Below are 23486 nucleotides of genomic sequence, written 5' to 3'. Positions count from 1 at the left end.
ATAATATTGTGTTATTGGAATTTTGATGGAAAATGAAGTAAAATTTGCATCTTAAGAATTGTCGGGGTGGTGGGAATAGTCTCTGATCCCCACCACTGAGAATACAAGACCGTGGACTTATATTCTCAGTTGTAGTATTTAAAAAAAGGGTGACCATTGTACTAAGTTATCTCTATTTCACAAAGGAACTCGGGAAGTTATAAAGGGGAGTTTGTTGATGTCATATAAGACTGTGCTGTGTTTGCAGTGTTCATATGAACATAACTTTTCATTTTTGTAAAGATCTTCAAAATTGTTAAAGCTAGCTTTCTTTTCATATTTCTCTTATCAAACTTGAAAGTTTTCAAAAACTTTGTTCTACTTTGTGCTTTCAACAATGTGTGAAATTACATTGCAAGAAAATTAAAATAAAATTAGTTTCCCCTCTAATAAAGGTCATTTGAATTTGAACTGCAAAACAATTTAGTTTGGGGTTGAGAGCAATTAACAGGAAATCTGTCTGCTCTGGTATATGTGTATAAGCCAGAAGTATAGGAGTTTTACTGGACAGTTCATTTAGAAATTGATGTTTTCATAACAATTATTGTGGCATATATGGAAAATTTTAAACTAAATTTTATCAATTACTTTAATTGTCCTTAAATAAAATGGACAAAAAGAGTTTCATTAGGATTTTATTTCTCCAGAGATAAAGTAGTTCAGTGGTAAGCCAGAAGTACTTGAATCACCTTGCCCAAATTCAAATTCTAACTGCAATCATCATTGGCTTTGGGCAAGTTAAATTCCCTCTCTGTGCTTTATTTATTTATTTTTTTTTTAAATCTTCTTTGTGAGGTGGGAGACACAGTACTAACAGGGTGACTAGCCATTTTTTGTTCAGGATCTGTCTTGCTTTCAGTACCTTGATAACCAGAATCCATGGCAAATCCTCCCAGTGTCAGGAAAACTCTGTTTGGGAGATGGGTGGCAGAAAGTTAGAGGGAAATATAAAACCCATAGAGTGGTCCCCCAAAGATATCAATTAAAAGTGACATGATTGTTTTTTGAGAGAACTAAGTACCCAGTAATTATCTGCCTACCACAGTTAACATTACTCTGCCCCTCCTCTCCTTGCTGATAGACAATCATGAATCATTTCAGGACCTACCTGAAATGTAGTAAGCAATCAAAAATCTTGTGTTATTTTTGCATTAAGGTCCCATCCTGTTCATTAATGGTACTAAATGTTCCATTCAGACACAGAGACACAAAACCAAAAGCTAGAAATAATGTTTTCCTGCTATTGATAGTATGAAAATTAGTGCTGTAGTTTCTTGGAGCAGTAGAAATTACAGCAGTTGCCCTTTGGAGGGTCAGAAAAATGTCTTTGTATCATAGGGTGCTCTTCATTCCCTCTCATTTTACCTTTCAGCAGAGATGCTCTGACCCTTTCAAATATTTAGCAGTAGACTTTCCTCTCAATGTGTGCTCACGACTCTTGTTACTGTTAATGGAAGTTACACATGTGTGCTCACCAGGATGAGAAAGCCTTTATCCCATGTCGGGCAAAGACCCGTGATCCTGAATCTCTTTCTAAACTTCAAACCTGAAGAGAGCAATGCAGGGAATTGCTGCTTTCTCACTATATTAGCTTCTTCAATTTCCTTTTAATTGGTGCCTGCAACCCAGATTCTTGTAACTTCAGGGGGATGAACAATACAAATTAAGATCTGGATGCTTTCCAGGAAGGGTTCAGCTCAAAGAACACTTTCTCCCCCCACCCCTCTCTGCTTTAACCAAGTTGCGGCTATTCAGAAATCACATGCAGTTGCCTAATGAGTTCATATTTGCTTCTGAGGTTTCACATTTGCAAACTGCACTGCTGAGAAAGTAAGTGAAGTGTTCACCCACCTCTGGTGTGAGTGGACTGATTTAATGTGCAGGACAGATAAATACTAGAATAGTCAAAATTCTAAACCAGTAGCACAGAGCCTTCAAATATAATATCTTATCCTTGTTTGGGACATTCATTTCTCCCCAAGAATTCTTTTTAATGTATAAGACTTCAATTTATGTTTAAGAACTAGTAAACTATAGCAGTTTGACAGCCATTCACACTTAATTCTGTGCATTAAACCAACAGCATTCTTTTCCACAAACATCCATTGTTAGGACAATGCTCTCAGACAGAATTTATGAGAAATGGAATTATGTTACCAAGGAGATAGCATTTACTATAATGAAGAGTAGATCCTAGAAAATGGCCCCTTTTACAGCAGCTCAGAGCAGAGCCACAAAAGCAATTGATTGGTCTTGGCATTTAGTCTTATATCAGCTGTGTCATCCATAGCTTCAGGAGTGAGAACACTAATCTAAAGTGACATTTCTGTTCTGGCGGGCTTTTCTGCCTTGATGAAAGCAATTACTTCATTCCTAAATGATAATTTGCAGGAGTTTCAACCACTTTAATTGATAATTTTTTTTTTTTTGTTCTGAGTTCAATTGTGAAGTGATTAGCTGATTTGGTAAATAGAAATTTAAGGTGTGAAATATACAAGTTGCTCCAAGGTAAAGTGCTGTGTATTGGGTGGAGAGAAATTACTTGATAAAGCCACCGTTTTTCCATTATTATGAAACTGCCAGTTGTATAGCTCAAAGTTCTGGGGGAAAATGAAGAACAAAACACTTTGATTCATGAGGTTTTTGGCAGACACCAAAGCCATACAATGAATAGTTTGGTCTTGCTGTGGTTCATTCAAGGGTTATTTGAATCAAGGTGAACATTGGTTGAAAGGGATTGTGCAGACCGCTCAGTTTGCTTTATTACTATTCTAATGACTCATTCTGGAATTAAATCCTCTTATTTAAAGTGTTAAGAATTAAAAAATGCTCATTGGCTAAAACCAATTAATTTAATTATTAAGTTCAAACATACACAAGGCATTTTCTGAAGATGAGGGAAGGCATTCAGTTGAATGGCTTTAATTACTCTTTTGATCTATTTTTTACTGCAAGTTAAAAATGAATTATAGATTATTCAAACAGAATACATAGATCTTAGTTTAAAAATTTGAACAATACATCTTGATTTTGATACATTATCAAATGCTAACATTAGCAGATATTTTCAAACCATCTTAAGCAATCAATTCCATGATATTTTCTTACATGGGGAAAATAATGGTCATTTCACATGTTAAATGAGAAAAATAAAGCAAGAATGAAGGTCAAACTGATTTAGCACATCAAACAGTCTTTGTCAGCCAAGCTTAATATATCCTGAGTTTGTGGAACAAATGAAATTTTGCTGCTATGTTACACTTTGCTTCCAAACAACCATTACAACTGGTTTTATATATTGTGTGAGCATCAGACCATCAAACAGTGCATCTTTACTGACGTGTTGCTGCAGCAATGATCTACAGCAGCAATCTGCCATTTATATAAGGGCAAAATGTGCATCTATATTTAGTTGTGAAATTGGCCTATTATACTCTTGATGTTTACAGAGGCTAACATAAATTAATGATGACAGCTATGAGCAGTGCATTAGTTAAGCAGCAGAGTTCTTACCTTGAACTTGAGGGTTCCAGTTTTAACTTCCAGCATATACTATACTGCTTTCTTCATACCTTAAATGAATGGCTCTGAAATTACTATCTTTGCTTGGAGAACATTAAAATACTTTTTGTGTGTGTGTTAATATGTACATAATCCTACCAGGTAACAGTTGTCTATACACTTCTCAATTATACTACCTTGTAAGAAAGCTAATATGTATAATCATGGGGGAGGAGGTGTGATACTCTTGAAATAATTTTTCTTTGCAGTAGGCTACTTTGATTGACTTTGAACTCTGTGATGTCATTGTGTGGTGGGCTGTTTTACTGAAAGTAATGAGGAAGTGCAAGCAGTGCTTATAGAATCTTTACTGTACTTTTTCCCTGGGAAGCTGCCTCATTCAGCTCATGTCAGGGCAGGTGTAGGTACTGCGGCAACTATAGATTTCCCCGTTAACTATGACCAGAGATCTGACAAGTATGCAGGTGTTCAAAGGTTCATGAGTTAAAATGCTGAAGTCTTTGATGAATTTTTGATGGCTGCATTTTTAATACAGGTCGACCTTCTTCCTTTGAGGCTTCATGCCAGATTAATTGATAAATAGTGCAAGTCTGTAGTTCTGGGTCCTCCTAAGCAAAACAAGTTTGAAAATCCATAAAAACTTGTTTGACTGACTCCTTAGAAGTATTTTAAAAAGGTAAAATTTAAAGTGGTTTTGACCCTCTTTTTTGTTTTCCTACAGTTTAATGACCAGAACCTGCCGGGTTCCTTTCTATAGACTGGTTATTGTATTCTAAAAGTTTACATGAAGGTGTTAAAACAGAGGCTTTACATGAGAGGCTATCCATGCAGAGATAGTGTGTATCTATTGATATTATTAATATCAGAAGTTGTTCCACAAGCCTAATTACAAATTAAAAAATTAAAAATATGGTTATGTGAAAGTCATTGGAGAGGAAGTAACATTTGATTTAGCCTACTCTGTGACTTTTATTATTTGTGCTCTTTGTTATCCTCTGTAGCTCTCCAGCTTTATTATTTCCATAATTATTATAACCATTTCTGTGAAGTCAGAAACCAAAGTAATCAATTTTGCAAAGCTAAAATTGAGCAGCCACAAAGGATAACCTATCTCTTTTAATTTAAAGAGTCATCAAGTCCAAAGTTATCTGTTTGTTTTTTTTTTTTCTTTTTTCCACCGTGCACAAGTGGCCAGATATACAATCAACACTCAATTCTAGCTCCATGGCAGCTTCACATAGATTTAAAATCTTGAGTCAGTTTCATAGCACCTTTTCACATTTAGGGGCATGGTTTTCTTTTGCTCAGTTCTGACTTGAGTGGAATTTCATCTTTTGATGTGTCCGGATCAGGCGAAAGCATTTAGTAAAGATGTACCTCTCCATTTTTACACCAGATGGGCTGTGTGCGCTCTCCATGGTCCTGGACATGGAGGTTGCCTTGATCCAGGAGATCTTTTGGATTTATGATGTTTTGGGAGAATATTTTGAAAGTTAGCCTTCCTGCTAGAAATTTCATAAAGCCTGACAAATAATAATCAATGCAATTGTGGAGTATTTCATAGTTTTTGCAGTCTTTTTGAGTAAACCACTCCCTTAACATTTGTTTATATATATATGTGTGTGTGTGCATAAACAAAATGCCTTCTTTTGTATTTGAATGTGATTTCTATACTTTAGTGAATAAAAGGTCATTTATTATTTCCAAATATAAACCATTTATTTATAAACTTTTATTCTTCCATTAATGATATATATTTCAAATCATGCAGTTCAAATTATGAATCAAGTACACCTTTGTTATACGAGTATTTAGATAGAGTACTATAATGAAAAATCAATATCTCTGCAATAAAGCAGTTTTATTTCACTTAAGAATGCAATGTTTGATGTCAGGGCTAGTGACGAGAAATATTTGTGAGAACAGAGTATACAGTATAAATGACTATTGGGAACCTCAAGGAATAGAACAATCTGTGAATGAACTTAGGTTTTCATTGAACACATATAATACCACTGTATATCAGGAAGCCTTGTAAAAGTTAACACATTTAATTGAGTACCAGAAAAAACTTTATGAAGTAGACAGTAGCATTATCCCATTTCAAAATTAAGGGAAAGAGTCTGAAGCAAAATAACTTATTTGCATTTATGTAATTTGTAGGTTATAGAATCAGGATTTACACCTAAGCTGTCTGAATCCACAATACTGTACTCACTGCTTGTAGGGAGGACACACTGAAAGAGGCATCAGCCAAAACTTAAAGTGATAAGAAATTTTTTTGGAGAACATGGAATATAATGAATGAGAGCTTTAGGGTTGTTGCTAGCAGAGAGTGGGCCTTTGATTTTTATTTCACTTGGTTTTATATTGTAATTAGGTGGGAATTAAATTTACTAAAGTAAATATCAAAAGTGGTAGTACAGAAAAAAGTTTTAGAGGTTGAGGAGGAAAGCAAAAGCTAGTGAAAGTATAAACAAAAGGTAGAAGAAGAGAAACTTTCGGTAAAGAAAATTAAGATTTATAGAAAACCAGTAGGTAATCAGATATGGTATGTAGATTGAGTTTTTTTAAGTAAATTTTTTCATTATTATATCGAATGGTAATGCATTTATACTGATTAAAATATAACAGACATATAGCAATTGATGTATGTTAGTTCAATTACTTCTTTGAAGAATGTTATGAAGTAGTTAATACTATAATACCCACTTTCCTGGTGAGGAGTCCTAAAAGGCTGAAACCCTGTGTAAGTTTGCCTACCTGGAAGCTGTGATTATGTGAATACCTAAGTCTGGCCTAGAAACTGCATTCCTAATTCCTATGGTTCTGAAAAAGTTCATAGCTAAATTGACTATATTTTGGGCATTTTTAAAGTCTTCATAACTTTTTAAATTCCTATGTGCTGTAAAACGCAGAAGTGAACTCTACCATATTTAGAATTTATGAACTCTTTAATTGTTAAAATCAAGATGTTGAAAGAGTTTACTGCTTTATACTTTATAATATATTGCCATGGGAATTATCATATTATTCACGGCAGCATTCCATGAGATTTGCCAAATCATGCCTTGTCATCCTCATGTCATAAAATGACAGAATTGATGCTCAACTTTGTTGCTCATGATCACAGTGCCTGAAAATGACCTAAGGTTGTTTCCACAAAGAATACAGTTTAACATAGGAAATTATAATACATGAAAAGATAAAAAAAAATTCATTCAACAAAGCATTATCCTTTAAGTAATACTAATAATTTTTAAATGGTATCTATACTTAAAAAAACTACTTTAGAAACTTATAAAAATGTCACACATTTTGAGTAGAAATGCTTAACATTATGCTAAATATTAAATACTAATACTATGATAACTACTAAAGTAAGAAAATTGTTGATAAATTAATTCTAGCATGGTCAGTGACAGAGAGGAAAATTCAGCTTTATAAGCCTTTTAAAAAGCAAATTATATGAGATCATTATCCTATGGTTGGGATGATGGATCCCATTGCACAATCTGGAAACCACTTACTATCTCCCCAGAACATACATATATGTAAAAACAACTTTGTATGTGTCTATTTTGAAATGATTATCAACTTCATTCTTTTAGTACAATTTAGGAAATGGTAATCACTGGTTAGAATGGTGATATAGTAATCAAATAACTGAACTATGGATTTGCTGAAGATTGATGAAAAGTCTCTAGAAGTCCCTTCTAGCGTGTAAGTGGAAGGGCATTAAAATAGTGGGAAGTTGGGCTTAGGGAGTTACATATTGTGAATATGAGGTTTCCCCATATTTTATTTTATTTTTATTGTATGTCTTTGTGTTTTAACTTCATGTTTTTTTATATTATTCTTAATTCTGATACAATGTAAGCCTTATCTACTTGTATATGGTCCCCAAGGAGTTCCCACCACCAATTCATCTGTGTATCATCATCATAGACCCTTGTGCTTCTCCCACCTGTTTTAATCCTGTTTCCTTCCCACCCCCCCTTAAGAATGTCTCTGGTTTAGAGTTGCATGTTAATTTAGATTTTTTACTTTGTTATAATTACTATTTCCTGCCCCCCCAGTCCCTTATTTGGGCCCCTACATTAGTTCTATAAGTGAAAACATTAGGTATTTTTCTTTTCTTTCCAGGCTTAGTTCACTGAGTATGATCCCTTCCAACTGCATCCATGGTGCTGTGAATGGCATGAGTTTATTTTTTGATTGCTGAGTAATATTCCATTGTGTATGTATGCCTCCTATTTTAGATGGCAGAGATCATCACCATAATACAACGAATCCATTCATTCTTTCTAGAAATACAGTCCTATTTTTTATTTGTAATAGAACAGAATGTAAAAATACATAGTTTATTTTAGGTCTTAATGTCATCTTTAATTCAATTTGAGAATTGCTTATAACCAGGCTCTACTTCACAAAAGCAGGCAAAACATTAATCCAAAATGTATCATTGTTTTGAGGTCTTCAATTTCAGCTATTGTATCAGTATCTTTACAACCTTTAAAATACTTTGACTATATTTTATTGCTGTTGCTCTCAAAACCAGTTCCTGCTTATTAAAGACACAGTACTATGATTCCTCATCTTCTGAAGTTTAGTGTCTGTACAGTGATGTAATGTAGACATCATGGAAACCCTTTGTTATTAGGGTTATGGCCAAGAAGATTGCTCCAGTAGGATAACAGTATGTGATATACTTTGCTAATGGGAGAAGGGCATAGAAAAGAACAAAACAAGGAGGGAATGAGAATGGAGCACCTAAAAGTCCTGCTTAGTGTCACTATTGAAATCCAAAGGCATTAGTGTCTCATACTCCGCCTTTTGTGAGCAGGTGCAAGAAGTCAGTTCCCTGAGATCTTAGGACTTAATCAGGTCATTCACTATATTCTTGAACTTTGCCTCTCTGTAAAATGCTTTTTTTCCCCTTGGATTATTGAAAAATCTATCCATTAATATCAATTTCAGAATAACTACATAATATTCTACTTCAGTTGAATGATAAGTTCCTATATGAATAGTAGCTACATTGGTAACACGGGCTCATTTATGAGTGACCTAAGTAAAGAAAACTACATATAACACCCATATACAGCTATCTTGAAAGTCAGCCTCCTAAATTATTATTCAATGGTAAAATAGCTCTCGGCTCCATTTTTCACCAAATGATATGTTTTATTTGACGTGCATGAGATTTAAAAACTTAAAGTAGTTGACATTGTAAAATTGGGAAAGTCCATGTAAAACTCAGATTTTATTTTCTAGGAATTACAATAGCAGAAATCTGGAGATGGCGGCATGCCTTCACTAAGTAGCAGTCAACTGAAATGACACTAAATATTTCTCTGCCTGGACATTGTCCTCTGTTTGCCCACAGCATGCTCAGGTCTTTGCTCATTGACATGCCTTATTACTGCAAGCTCTTGAGTTTGTATCCCCTGCTCTGGCTCTATGATGGTCATTTAATGGATAGCCCCCTGAAATACTACTCACTCCCCCCCCCACACACAGCAAATTCAGCCTACCTTTTGGATTAGTATTTAATTACAAGAACACAAAATGAATAAAGCACTGAACTTGAACCACTACACTCTACAAGTGAAAAAGAAAATATGTCAATGTCAAAGAACCTAGTTCTTTTGGCATAGTTGACTTATTGTGTTAGTTTTTTTTTTCCTATATAAAGAGAGGGATAGGAATCTTTCTTTAATAAGAAGTTAGCCTGGATCCTGGTTACACTTACACTTTGTCAGAGTTTAAGGCATATATCATTTTGCTTTCATAGTTTTCAAAAAGCCAAAATTGAACATTTATAAAAACGAACAGATGCCAGCCAAGTTTCTGAAAAATAAATGGCATAGCATGTATTTTCCTTGTAAATTAGTGATGTTTCTGCTTGAGGTTATCACTTGAGATATCAAGAGTCAAAGGTCTGTTACCTGAGTCAGCTGTTACTCTAGATAGCATTCCTTTCTCATTCCTGAGAAATGAGTTGATGAACTAATTTAGACTATTTTCTTTTTTTAAAGATTTATTTATGTTTGCATACAGAACTGGGGTAAAGGCCAGACATGCAGGGGTGGCGAGAGGATTCACCAGAGACAGAGTGGGGAGCAGAACAAGATGATTGACAAAGTACACTGCTAAGGGGAGCAGCAGGCGGGTCAGGAGAGGTCTGCTGCGCCATGTGGTCACCTCCGAGGCAGGCGAGGATTGAACTTATGTGGAAGTGGTTTAGTGCTGTGCTTTAACCCACTGTGCCACCAGGGAGGGCTTAGACTACTTTATTAATAGAATGAATATGATACTGATTGGGTATCAGCTTAGCAAGTATTTGACCAGAGCATATGGCATTACTTAAATTACATAAATATTCAACAAGATATTTGGTGACTGATAATAAGGTATGGACAATAGCAGGTATGTTATAATGTACATAATAACAATAAAGGCACTTTATTGTACATAGTCTGCTGGTTGAGATTGGAGCCACTATCCTGAACTCATTTTGATCTGAGAATCTGGTCTGATTTTCTTCCCTGTTTCTCTTTGGTTATTACATAATGGTAAATCAGAACGTTAGATTCAGAGATAAAAAATGCCTTCAGAGTTCAATAAAATGGATACTTAAAATGATTTTGATAGTATATTGATACTGTAAACATTGCCCAATTACTAACCAGAGTCTGGTTTTGAATGTATTTCTCATTGGACCTAAAACAGACCAATTCAGAGCAGGTGGAATTCTCCTGTCAGATGCTCAAGCACAACTTCAGTTGTGCCAGATCCTGCCCTCAGCAGTGTGAGCAAACTTCAAACAGAAATGCACATGAATAGTTAAAGGAAATGCTGGATCCCACCTGTTGCCTTTTCTGTGAAGTAATATGTCTATAATGTTTATAAATTTTTATAACCCAATATAGGACTTTATTTTTCAACATTAAATTTACGTTATCTTAAAGTTTAACTATTTTGTGAATTGTGCTTTATTTCCTTGTACCTTAAAGAATTTATCTATCAACTAATGTATGTCCATTAATAAAGTGTTCTCGTATCAAGTGATTTCTAGCACATTTATAAAGTGACAGTGAAATCGTCATTTTCTGTGGGTTGTTTTCTTTATCTGACTGGAGGTCATGTTTGCTGTGAAAGGCTGGAAGCACGTGAGCATTTTATTTGTTAATTCTGAATTCGTGTTTGTATTTTGTTCCTAGAAATGGTAATTGACTTAGAATTTCAAAAGTATGTTCTTTGAATGGTCTAAAATCCCACAGTGATACATTAAATGAGTAGACTAATTAGTTTGAAAGGAGACATGCGAATATAAACCCCCCAGTTTTAAATTGCATGTGGCAATTTAACATCAAGCATCACCTGTCATGTCATTGGACTTTTGTCATATCCTAGAAATAGCAAATATAGATCTTCATGCGTGATACTTGGAGGGAATCAAACCTAACAAGCAAACTATTTTTACATATTGCACTTGCGTTTATGACATTTAAGTCCAGAGATAGAATTTATGGTTTTTTAAAAAAGATTTATTTATGCATACAGAACTGGGGTTCAGGCCAGAGGTGCAGGGGCAGTGAGAGGATTCACCAGAGACAGTGGGGAGCAGAACAGGCCGACTGACCAAGTTTACTGCTGAGGGGAGCAGTGGGCTGTCAGGAGGTCTGCTGTGCCATGTGGGTCACCTCCAGGGCAGGGATCGAATGCTTGCTGAAGTGGCTTTCACTTCTTAGTGCTGTGCTTTCACCTGCCGTGCCACCAGGGAGGGCCCTAGAATTTATGGTTTTAATGGACATTTTCTGGAACTCATTTTACAGTGGCCATGGAATGGTAATGATTTTGGTTGATTTTTTTTTTTGGCTGGGGCATGGTGAGGGCAGGAGAAATTAAAACAAAAGCTGTTTCTGCCTAGTGACAGGATCATGTGTTCTAACACAACACCCTTTCACTCTTTTGATTTCAGTTTACAAGCTTTGAGAAAGGAGAAATCTCGAGATGCTGCTCGCTCCCGCCGGGGAAAAGAAAATTTTGAGTTCTATGAATTGGCCAAGTTGTTGCCTCTTCCTGCAGCCATCACTAGCCAGCTTGACAAAGCGTCCATCATTCGACTTACAATTAGCTATCTGAAAATGAGGGACTTTGCTAACCAGGGAGACCCTCCGTGGAACTTGCGGATGGAAGCTCCTCCGCCCAACACATCAGTTAAAGGTAAGTTTACAGCCACTGTTCATGATGGAATGTGGTGGTCTTCAGGTGTCTCTAACATGAAATGTTGACCATCATCCTCTCTTCTCTTCCTGCATATCAAATCCTTTAAAGGGATACAATTGTGGAAATCTGAACTCTGCATGAGAAAGACACCATGTGAAGGTGAAATAAACCTCTTATTTCTATTTTATTTTCAAAACGTCTGTCAGTTTTAAATATTCTAACATTTTAGATATGATTTCAGAGAAATGAGAATGGAATGACTCCTATGAAAATGCATCTTGGGTTTAATTTATATTAGGTTGCTACGTGCAAGTTTTTACTGAAGGGTGAAGCCTAGTAATGTTATTTAAAGGATGGAACTAATACTTTCTGTCTTTGGTACTAAATAGAAGAAGGGAACTGAGCCCAACTAGCAGGCATTTTAAGTAATGATTTATTGACTAATAAAAAGGTCAATCCATGTTCCGTGTTTTTTCTAGTTTCTTTACATAAAGTTTTAAATACAAACATATGTTTGTGCTTCAAATCCTGATGCAATTACCCAAAACTTGTTATTTTAAATTTTTAGGCCTTCTTTACTCTGATAGAGAGGAACTTCCTTGCATATTATTGAAATTCCTAACAACTTACAACACTTTAGTATATGTATTTGTATACATATATATATATATATATATATATGTGGTATTAGCCATGAATCTCTATTTTTGGTGGTGTGTTTTTCAAAACATGGGACTTAAGGAATCTCTAGCTTTTTTGTGCTCTAACTTAAATCTGAAGCCTTAATGAACCTGTAATAAAACTCAGCATTTAATGGAATTATAGACAACAGCCACGTGAGGGATAGAATCAGGATTTTTTGATGATGTGATTGCCCCTTGACAGCTACCTTTGGAGAAATCCTTGTACTTTTTGCTCTTTTAGGAAAGGGTACTAGTGGGCAGCTGACACTTCTTACAGGGTTCAAATTAAAATGAAGGGTGAAAAGTCATGATTATTTATAATTCTGTGCTAAGAAATAACACATGTATGTACAGGCATGTGCCAATATTCATCTCCCTGCCTCTTCACTTAGAGATTGTGTTTCCTATGCTTTGTAAGAGGCAGCAAATTAGAATTTATATTGTAGCAGGTTCTTGTTTCATGTAAAGCAGTAAGTAAACATTTTTGATGGGCATTTTTGACAAACATGTCCTGTAAAAGTCACAGAGGAAGTATTTTAGGGGGGTCCATTCAGCTCTGCCGTTGTAGCATGAAATCAGCCATAGGTAATATGTAATAAACAGCAGCATGTGACTGTGTGGTAATAAAACTGCACTTATAAACAGGCAGCTGTACCAGATTTGGCCTGCAAGCCATAGTTCACTGTCTCCTGCTCTAGAGTGTGAGAATGACATTCAAAGGTTGAGAAAAAACATCCATCAGAGGTAGCTTTCAGGAGCAGGATGTCCTTATAATACCTTATTATATGTCCAGTACAAGTAACCCTAAGCCCAGTCAAACTGTTCTTTCACTATCCTCTGCCCTTAAGAATGTAGACATCAGATTGGCAATGCCCCAGACCATATTCCTCAGATGTTAAAGTTGGTAGGGAATTTTCCCAAGCAACAGACTAAAGGTATAGTTATAATCCAAGTAAATATCCATTGTGTACATAGTTTATTCAGTGGGCTATTTTCATGTTTATTCTGAACATTGCAGGATGAAAGGATGAATACATTGGGTTAGAAATCAAAGTGTGAAAATTATTATTTATTAAATTTGTACATTGGCTGAGGGGATGGATTTGTATTAAATTGATTAAGCATAAATTTCTTCCAATTTTTTTCTTTAACAAAGTTTTCAGTTTATAAGCTTTCTTGGTAGCAGTCGCTTCCAAAGCAGAAAACTCTGTTTCTTTGTTGTGCTAGTTCTGCTTACTTCTAGAACATGACCTTTTAGAGGTACAGAATTGCAATCATAAAGACAGTGCCTTCATGCAACACTGAGGATAATGATGTTTAAAGAGTTTACAGTTGAGTGTTAGCTGGCCTGAAACTAGAATCTGTTATTATGGTCTCCTCCTTTATGTCTCATACCACATGCCATTTCTTTCTTTCTTTCTTTCTTTTTTTTTTTTTAAGATTCATGTATTTATTCATACAGAACTGGGGTACAGGGTAGAGGTGCAGGGGTGGTGAGAGGATTGATCAGAGACAGAGTGGGGAGCAAAACAGGCTGACTGATGAAGTACACTGCTGAGGGGAGCAGTGGGTGTGTCAGGAGAGTTCTGCTGTGCCATGTGGGTCACCTCCCAGGCAGGGATTGAGCGCTTGCTGAAGTGGCTTTGTAGCACTTCATAATGCGGTGCTTTAACCCATTGCACCACCAGGCAGGGCCTATTGCATGTCATTTCTAATGATGATACTTAATTTTTATCATCACCATCATCCAGCATCCCAGGTGAAAATTCTCTGAGCTTTAGGTTGTGACTAATAATTCATTTTTACTTTGTTACCTTCCATCAACCCAATTCTATACTTATCCTGATAAAGGTGGATATTAAAGCTAAAATATGGCCTCTGCACTCATGGGTATTGAAGTCTGTGGGAGAACATGGTGATGTCAATGAGAAAAATAGGGAGGTTGGGACATATACCCAGAGTCTAGAAGGAGATAACAGATTTTACAATTTAAAAAATTCCATCCAGATTATGGCAGGGCATCCAAGTCAATACAGGTATACTCCCACCACTCATAAACGTGATAGACTAGAACTAACGATGTAAGCACAGGCCTCTATGCTATTTACTCTGCCTCTTAAAAAGGTGCTAGAGATGCACTGGGTCCTTTTTGTAAGCTGGGTTTGCTCTAGAGAGTAAGTATATTTTATTTCCTTACTCTAGTTATTTAATGCAAACCTGCTACTCATTCTGATCAAACATTCATGAAACAACAGCATCAAAAGAAATTCATTTTAATTTATTAAGGTCTTCTATGTTGTGCCCTTGAAGAAGTTCATATGGATAAACAAGCTTATATAAATAGCCTGCAGCATCAAGTGAAGTACAGTTCATAATCCAACAATAAAACGATAGACATTATACTTTGTGCTCCCAAGCAGTCTCTTGAATAAACCTAAAGGCATATGGAAATTTACATGAAAAGTACTTACACGATGTAGGCAACATTTTTTTTAATGTGATGAGTTGTTCATGCTAATAATTAAATTTCAAAGCTTACATTTAAATTTGTCCCACACAACTATATAGAAATTTAATCATTTTAATTTACTGCTTCAGAAAGGCCCTTTACTCTGCCCTGTATTCATCACATCTTTTCTTAAAAGTCTATAAAGGTTGATGAGTTTGTTTTGTGATGCTTATTGTGTACAGATTATTACAAGTTATGCTTGCAGAAAGAACACTCAGGTGACAGTGTGTAATATGTCCTGAGTCAATTACTTCATGGAAATGATATGTTAAGCAATTGGAAGGTAACGGATAGTTTTCCCTATTATTTTAGAAATATCTGCATTGTTATAATACAGATCAAATCTACAATGAACATTATGCATTATTCAAGAAATGACCAGGCATTCTCAGCAGTGTTTCAGCTAAATAACTGATGATTGTAACCTTTAAAGAAATCTCATTGTGGTGACTGTTGGTAAATCACTTCTCCATTCATAGTAATCTCTATTTAGAGGCTATCTGGAAACCATTATATCTTTTATTAATCTTAAAAGCAATAGCTGCTGATTTGACATTTGCTAAAACTAGATAAATTTTCTGTCTTTCTAATCTAACAGACTTCAGTCAATTTTGCAGTGTATCTGCTGCAACTCTATTAATCCAGGGATATTTACCACTGTAAGCATAAGGTTTATTTCAATTTAAACATAGAAGCTTTCAAGCAACCATTTGCTTACATGTGCAGTGGCCATGATACTAAAATATGTGAAATATAAAACATTTTTAGCCTTTAGAAGGAAATAATTGAAAAATATGGAAGACGGCTGATAAAGTTGACTTGAACACAGAAGAACTTATTTTTTTTCATAACATTTCCGTCACTTTGTCAGGCATCTATGGTGAAATAAGTGGTGGATGTCTTTGAGAGGAAGAGCCTTCTAGGTCTGTGTTAAAGTGACATGTGATTTATCCTTAGCCAACAACCAGACTGTTACTTAAGCAATGATGTTTAATGGATTCATTTAAAATAGCCATGTTAGGTAACAGAATGTAGGAACACCCTCAGAGTAACAATGAACAATACAATGAGGCTTAGTCCCAGAACTTAGCATTTTATAAAATGGTTGTTTCCATAGAAGGTCGAGATTCCAAGAATGAGTGATAGGTCTCCTTGGTCTAGTAGCTCAAAGGTCCTCAGATTCCTGTTCTGGCATTTTACTGTGTGCTGACACACATTTACTTCTACCAAGTGACATTTATGTCTGGGGTCAAATGTCATGTTCCTCATTATGAAAAAAGTAACATGTATAATGAAAATTCATAGAATCAGCTCATGGCATGTACACCAGTCTACCGTATTCTGTATTTCTTTTTCTATGGCCAATTGATAGAACCTGATCTAAACCCTTGGTTCTGAATAAGAGCTTCCTGTAAGACTAGGAGAGAGGATAAAAGACAGAAACTGGGTTCTTGATCTCACCTCCTTCCCAGTGGACTGCAGGCCTGATACCCTGTTCTGATTTCCATTTGCTTCAATGCATAGTCAGTGATGGCACCAAATGGAAATGGAAGCACCCATCAGCTGTGCTGCGAATGTTCGTTCCTGTTTACTCTGATAGTAAGTGCCAGGTTTTACTGGCATATGGATATATAATGTGATATAATTGAAGTTTCTTAGTTATGCTTCCGGAAGGCTTTTAAATTAAATGCTGAGATCTTTTTTTACATAATTTTAGTGAATTTATGACTTTGAAGGAACTAGACTTTCACTTTTAGTTTTACATCGTGGTAGGATAGGCAATGCTTACATCACCACACTTGCCCAGGGTCATCATTGTGACACTGGATGGGAAGGGCTTTCTGGCAAATGTGGGCCCCAAAATGGCCGTCAGTTTCTGAGTCTATTCTGTGAACTTGCACATGTTATCAGGAAGAAACTTTGATATCTACAAAGGGTGTGCTAGTCCACTTTCAGGGTGAAGAGTATTGGAAGGAGTATTGGAAAGCTGGTTTCTGGCTCTGTGCAAAGTTGGACTAGACACTATCAATTCCATGCATCTGGTAGCACCGAACAGTCAGAAATATCCTCAGTTCTAAACATTGACTCAAAGAAAGCATATTTGTGTCATGAAGACTGACAATAGGTGACTAGTCAGGGAAACCAATATGTGTATTGACAGGGCAACAAGAAATCACACCATCCCTAAAATATAACATGAAATGCACCTTGCTCACGGGGTGCCAACTGGTCTGGGTTTTGGCAGAGCTGGGGGGGGGGCAGGGTAAGGGGTTCTGCTTCTTGCTGCATTCCTGACTGTATGGCTGTTTAGTTCAGGTCTTCTCCCTGCTAGGGGGGAATAGATATTTGGGAGAAGGTTTTTTTTTTTTTTTTAATATCTCAATGGTATAAGAGGGGTGAGTGAAATTTTTATGGACTTCTGGAAATGTGAACAAATGAGCCTGTGTGTGTGTGAAATGTGTGTAATGATTTGCATTCTATATTAGGATTCATCAGCTTGTCCTTCTTTCCATGTCATCTCTTTTCTGGGGTGATAAAAAACCCCAATCGCTAGACAGTTATACCTTGACTTGACTGGAATGCCCTTTTCCTTGTTTTGGATTTCTTGAGAGAAAGGGAGGAAGAAAGAGAAGGAAGGAACAGGGCTTTTGGTAAAATTCAATGTACAATTTTTGTCAAAATGCTAACAAGGATGTGAAGCAATAATACTTCATTAAAAGTAAAAAGTAAAATATTAAATGTACATTAAATGTGCATTTAATTTTATTACTCAAGTGACCTGTGTAATAAAGCCCTTTTTTTAATTGTCATTGAAGTAACATTATTTTATATCATTATGTAGGTTTCAGGTAGATAGCATTATATTATGATATCTGTACATCTAATAAATTGGACCAACATGAAAACTCTACTTTCCAGATCTCTGTAATCATTTAGATTTGCTTTTTGCCTGTAATTCTGGTGTGGATGATTACTGGTGCTCTAATCCAAAATATTCCAATTCCTTACAAAGGATTTAGAAATTGTTTTTCTCAAACTAGCCTTTCCTGGAGCCATTGTGTTACTTGAAGTTATTTATGAATTACTGCAAAAGATTTCTGCTCTAACTTTTCATATCCTGCTAGTATTTTTATTGTCCTTTCCTTTTATCTAATTTCCATGTACATGAAGCAGTTGTGTCTCACTGGTGTTAAAGTTTCAAAAATTTAATAGTTCCTTCTTAGAAACTTTCATCTGTTCTGATCAAAATGTATATAAATGAATACTTAAAAATCAGAAGAAAATAAGACAGCACATAAAACCCTCTTTTTGTTGTTTGAAATTTTCCTCTATTACATGGGTGGATGAATTTCTTTCCTTTTTCTATTGTGTCATTTTTTGATGGAAGTAACATTGGTTCATAACATTGTGTGATTCAGAGGTATCGGTTCACACTGCTTCAGATGTGTTACCACACCACACGTACCACCAGAGAATCTGAATCCTCCACTGCAATCCATTGGATCCCTCCTTCTCTCTGCTTCCCATCCTGGAACCATCCCCATAAAAGTGCCAAATACACGATATAGATAATATATGAATCTATAATATCATATGTTTTTGATTTTATTAATCTTGGCAATATTTTGGGAACATACTTAGAGTCTAGGTCATTTCCTACTTATTTTAAGAAGACTACCAGTTTTTTTTTTATTATTATTTTTTTTATTTTTTTAAAGATTTATTTATTTATGCACACAGACTGGGGTACAGGCCAGAGGCTCAGGGGCGGTGAGAGGCTTCACCAGAGACAGAGTGGGGAGCAGAACAGGCAGATCGACGAAGGACACTGCTGAGGGGAGCAGCGGGTGGGTCAGGAGAGGTCTGCCACACCATGTGGTCACCTCCGGGGCAGGCGGGAATCGAACTCATGCAGAAGCGGCTTTAGATTCTCAGTGCAGTGCTTTAACCCGCTGCGCCACCAGGAGGGTCCGAAGACTACCAGTTTTTGATAATGTAATTTTTTAATCATGGCATTCTGTGGCATTACATTTTCTATATTGTACTCAGTTGTTTAGAACTTTCAAGTTTATGTGCTCTGTTCCTTAAGGCTGAAATTCTTAACATGTTTTTGTTAGCTCTATCACCTCTTGCACAGAACAATATGTAGTTTCAGTATTCTGCAGATAACAATATTTCATGGGCATAGCAAAGGAGTCACCTCTGACTGGTTTATATGATTGAAATTGTACTGTGGCTTTAATTTTCAGAAACAGCTTTCTAGATAGAGTACATAAGTCTTAGCTGTGCCTTAATAAACATGTGGTGACCTCTACCTGCAAAACTAATATGGTTTTGAATACTGATTGACCACAGACTTTCACAGCTTTCCTGGGTCCAACCCTGGGCAGGAAAAGAGGAGCCACAAAATTTTAGACTTAATGATCACAAAGACTATCTGTTTTAATCCCCTTATTATATGTATTACTAAGAAAATACATATACACAGAAATTCTGTGACATAAAGTAACAAACTTCAAACTGGAATTTGGGCCTCTGGTATACAGTTCAGCACATTTTCCTTCATAACAGACATTTTTCTTACTATGTTTAGCACATGTCACCAGCTGTTCATCAGTATCTGTTCTCCCCTTTTACATTATACATGAACTTATGTGCACTTACATGGCTCATGTGTAGGACCAGCTCATTTTAAATTGTTACCACTGCGTCCAAATTCAGAGAATATTTTGAGGTTATTCAAAGGCTGGGCAGTTAAAATTAAGTAAGAGTCACTTTTAAACAGATATTAAGTACTAAAATTAGGGGGAAACCGGTTAAAGGGCATGTGTGAACTGTGTACTTATTAACTACAAAATTTCAACAAATCTAAAAGTATTCCAAAGTAAAATTAAAAAGCTTTTTTTTTTTTAAACTGGACTGTTACTTTAATGTCAGAAACAGAAGAAACACAAATCTCAGCCCAAATGGAAACTTGTTCTGTCCCCATTTCCTCCTTTTCCAGCTGGTCAGATTGAGTTCTCACTGGATGATTATATCCTTTGAGAAATATGAATATGGGCCTCTCTGGTGGCCTAGGGGTTAAATCTCATGTGCTGTGACTGCCACAGGCTTGGTTTCGATCCCCGGTCAGGGAGCTAACCATCATATGGCTCTGAAGACTTCTTTCTCACCTGCTGCTCCCCTTGGCAGTGTATTTCAGTAGATCTGCCTTTCTGTTGCCCACTGTCTTTGGTGAATCCTTTCACCCCCTGCACCTCTGGGTATACCCCAGTTCTTCTATGAATAAGTAAATATATTTTTTAAAAAGCCCTTAAAAACATTAACTTAAAATGAAAAAAAGAAATATGAATACCTGACAATTACAGTATTAACCTGTATGTGGCAGAAAGACTGTTTAAATTGTTCACATATAATTTTCCTAAAAACTTTACAAATGACTGATTTCCATCAGTAAGGAGCACTTGATTACAAATGCACATCCTCTTTATACTCTGCTCTCTTCTTTACTAAAAGTTTTGGCTGGTGCTACATTGTTAATTTGTTCAAACTTGGCCAAGGATTGCCTCAAAGGGAGAAGTGAAGGTGTATGACAACGGCTTGTTACAGAATTCTGACAGTGTTTTGACAGTGTTGCCAAACTTTTTCTCTAAAGGACCAGATAGTAAGCAATTCAATCTTGGTGGGCCATGAAGCCTGTGCTACAACTCCTTGGCTCTCCTATGAGTGTCTAAGCAGATATGGACAATTTGTATCTGAATGGTATGGCTGTATTTCAATAAACTTTATTTGTAGATGCTGAATCTAATTATAACGTACCATGGGTTACTCTTTGGATTAATTTTAAACTTTGGGGAAAAAATCATGCTTAGGCTATGGATTATACAAAAACAGGTGTCAGTCTAGATTTAATGTTTAAGCTATAGTTTTCCAACCCCAATGAAGAGCATTAAAACTGGAGGTATCTGAGGCACATCTTAAGAATCAAATTACTTTTTATTGAGGTAATAGGTTGGCTAACTGCCCAGTATGATTTAGTGGTGTAAATTCACACTTCTTCAGATGTGTTTTACTCACCTCACCCACCACCAAAGCACCAATAATCCCTTTGCTCCTTTGTTCCTTATACCAAAACCTTCCCTTCTGATAGCCTTAATTCTACAGTCAAGGTTTGTTCTGACTTGGTTTGCTTCCTTGCTTTGTTTCTTTATTTTTCACATATGAGTGAAATCACCCAGTATTTGTACTTCTCTTTCTGACTCACTTCACTCAGCATAATCCTGTTTCCATCCACATTGCTGCAAAGGCAATATTTAATTTTTTAAATAACTGAATAATGCTCAATTGTGTATACATGCACATCTTCTTAACTGACTCCTCTGTCATTGGGCACTCAAGTTATTACATAAGTTGGCTATTTTAAATAACACCGTAGAGAACATAGGCGTGCCTACTCTCTTCATAGATGTGTTTTTGCGTTCTTCAGGTAGCTACTGAAGAGTGGAATTGTGAGGTCCAATGGTAGATCCATTGTTAATGTTTTGAGAAGCCTCTTGACTGTTTTACATAAGGACTGGATTAGTCTACATCCCACCAGCAGTGTATGGGGCTTTCTTTTTCTTTAGACTCTGATGACCACTTTTTTGGTCTTTTCGATATTGCCTCTTCTTCCAGATATGGGATGGTAGCTAATTGTAGTTTTGAATTGAATTATCCTGATCAGTGAAGTTGAACATTTTTCATGTGCTTGTTGGCCATTTGTATGTCTTCTCTGGAAAAGTGTCTGTTTAACTTCTCTGCCCAATTTTGATTGGGTTCTTTGTCATCTTTTAATTCAGTTGTATGAATTCTTTATAGAACTAATGTAGATGTTAGACTCTTATAAAATGTATGATGTGAAAGTATTTTCTCCTATTCCTTAGGGGATCTTTTCATTTTAGTGATACTTTGTTTTGCTGTACAGAAAGAAGCTTCTTAATATAATATGGTCAATGTATATATTTTTGCTTTCTTTCCCTTGTTTGGGGTCAAGTCCTCAAACTCATCTGTCCTACAGCTAAGTATTTATTCTATTTTGAGTTAATACTTGTATGTGGTGTGAGAAAGTGCCTAGTGTTACTCTTTTACATTTGGTTGTCCAGTTTTCCCAGCATGAGTACTTTTGCATATGTATTTATTTTATACTTTAAATTTATATATAAAATTCTGATTTTTTAGAAAATCAAGTGATTAGCATTGATTTACAGTATTGTATATGATTCAGAAGCATAGGTTCATACCTCTTCAAATGTATGTAACATGATTTTTGAAGAGACTCCTTTCTCCACTGTATACTCTAGCTCCTTTGCTATAAATTAACTGTCCATCGATGTGTGAGCTTATTATTTGGACTTTCAATTCTATTACTCAGATCTCTGTGTCTTTTTATTGCAATATGATGCTGATTTGATTACCATAGCTTTGCAGTATGACTTAAAATTTGGCATTGTGGATACACTTGTCCTTCGTGGTGGCAAGGTTACTTTAGCTATTCAAGGTCTTTTGAGGTTCTATATAAATTTCATGAAAGCTTACTGTTTTTCTTTGAAGATCGACATTGAAACTGATAGGGATTTTGCATTGAATTTACACTTTGCTTCAGGTAATACGACCTTTCTAACATTGTTTATTCTTCCAATCCATGAGCAGGGAATACCTTTCCATTTCTTTGTGTCTCATGTTTTTTATAACAATGTCTTATAGTTCTTGTCATACAGATCTTTGAGTTTATCACTATGTATTTAATTTTTTTTATTAAATTGTAAAAGGAGTTCTTTTTTATCTCCTAGTTCTTGTTTGCATATAGGGACACAACCAGTTTGTTTTAAAGATTTTATTTATGCATACAGTAATGGGGTAGAGGTGTAGGGGCAGGGAGAGGATTCACCAGAGGCAGAGTGGGGAGCAAAACAGGCAGATGGACGGAGTACACTTCTGAGAGGAGCAGCAGGTGAGAAAGGAGAGCTCTGCTGCACCATGTGGATCATCTCTGGGGCCCAGATTCGAACTCTCACTTAAGCGGCCAGGACTTGGCTTAGCTTCGCAGTACAGTAATCTTGCTGTGCCACCAGGGAGGGCACGGTATATAACCAATTTTATATACTGATTTTGTAGCCTGCCACTTGTCTGTACTGATTTATTATTTCTCATAATTTTTAGTGGAATTTTTAGAATTTTCTTTGTGTATTATCACGCCATTTGCTAATATTGATCATTTAACTTCTTCCCAAATTTGGATTCCTTTCATATTTTTCTCTCGCCTAATCACTCTAGCTAGGGCTTGCAATACTATGTTGACTAGTAGTAGTCAAAATGGACAACTTTATCTTTGATCTTACAGGAAAAGCTTTCAATTGTTCCTCATTGAATGTGATGTTTGGTATGGGTTTCTGAATGTCCTTTACATGTTGACACATGCTTGTCCTTTACATGCTTCTTCTAACCCCTCTTTTAGTGTG

At 35.9% G+C, this 23486-nt stretch overlaps 1 protein-coding gene across 1 annotated transcript in view; it reads left to right on the top strand.

Annotated features, from left to right (window-relative positions):
• Window positions 1–23486, top strand: part of NPAS3 (neuronal PAS domain protein 3) — an 821118-nt gene that overhangs the window by 245245 nt on the left and 552387 nt on the right. The window contains exon 3 of the mRNA XM_012724628.1: window positions 11549–11793. Within this exon, the coding sequence (XP_012580082.1) occupies window positions 11549–11793 (245 nt within the window). The remainder of the gene's footprint in view (window positions 1–11548; window positions 11794–23486) is intronic.

This window comes from Condylura cristata, unplaced genomic scaffold (genome assembly GCF_000260355.1).
Source record: "Condylura cristata isolate star-nosed mole 26May11 unplaced genomic scaffold, ConCri1.0 scaffold00013, whole genome shotgun sequence".
In the NCBI taxonomy this organism is placed as follows: Eukaryota; Metazoa; Chordata; class Mammalia; order Eulipotyphla; family Talpidae; genus Condylura; species Condylura cristata.
The sequence above is the reverse complement of the archived record's forward strand: the minus strand, read 5'-3'. Positions and strand labels throughout refer to the sequence as shown.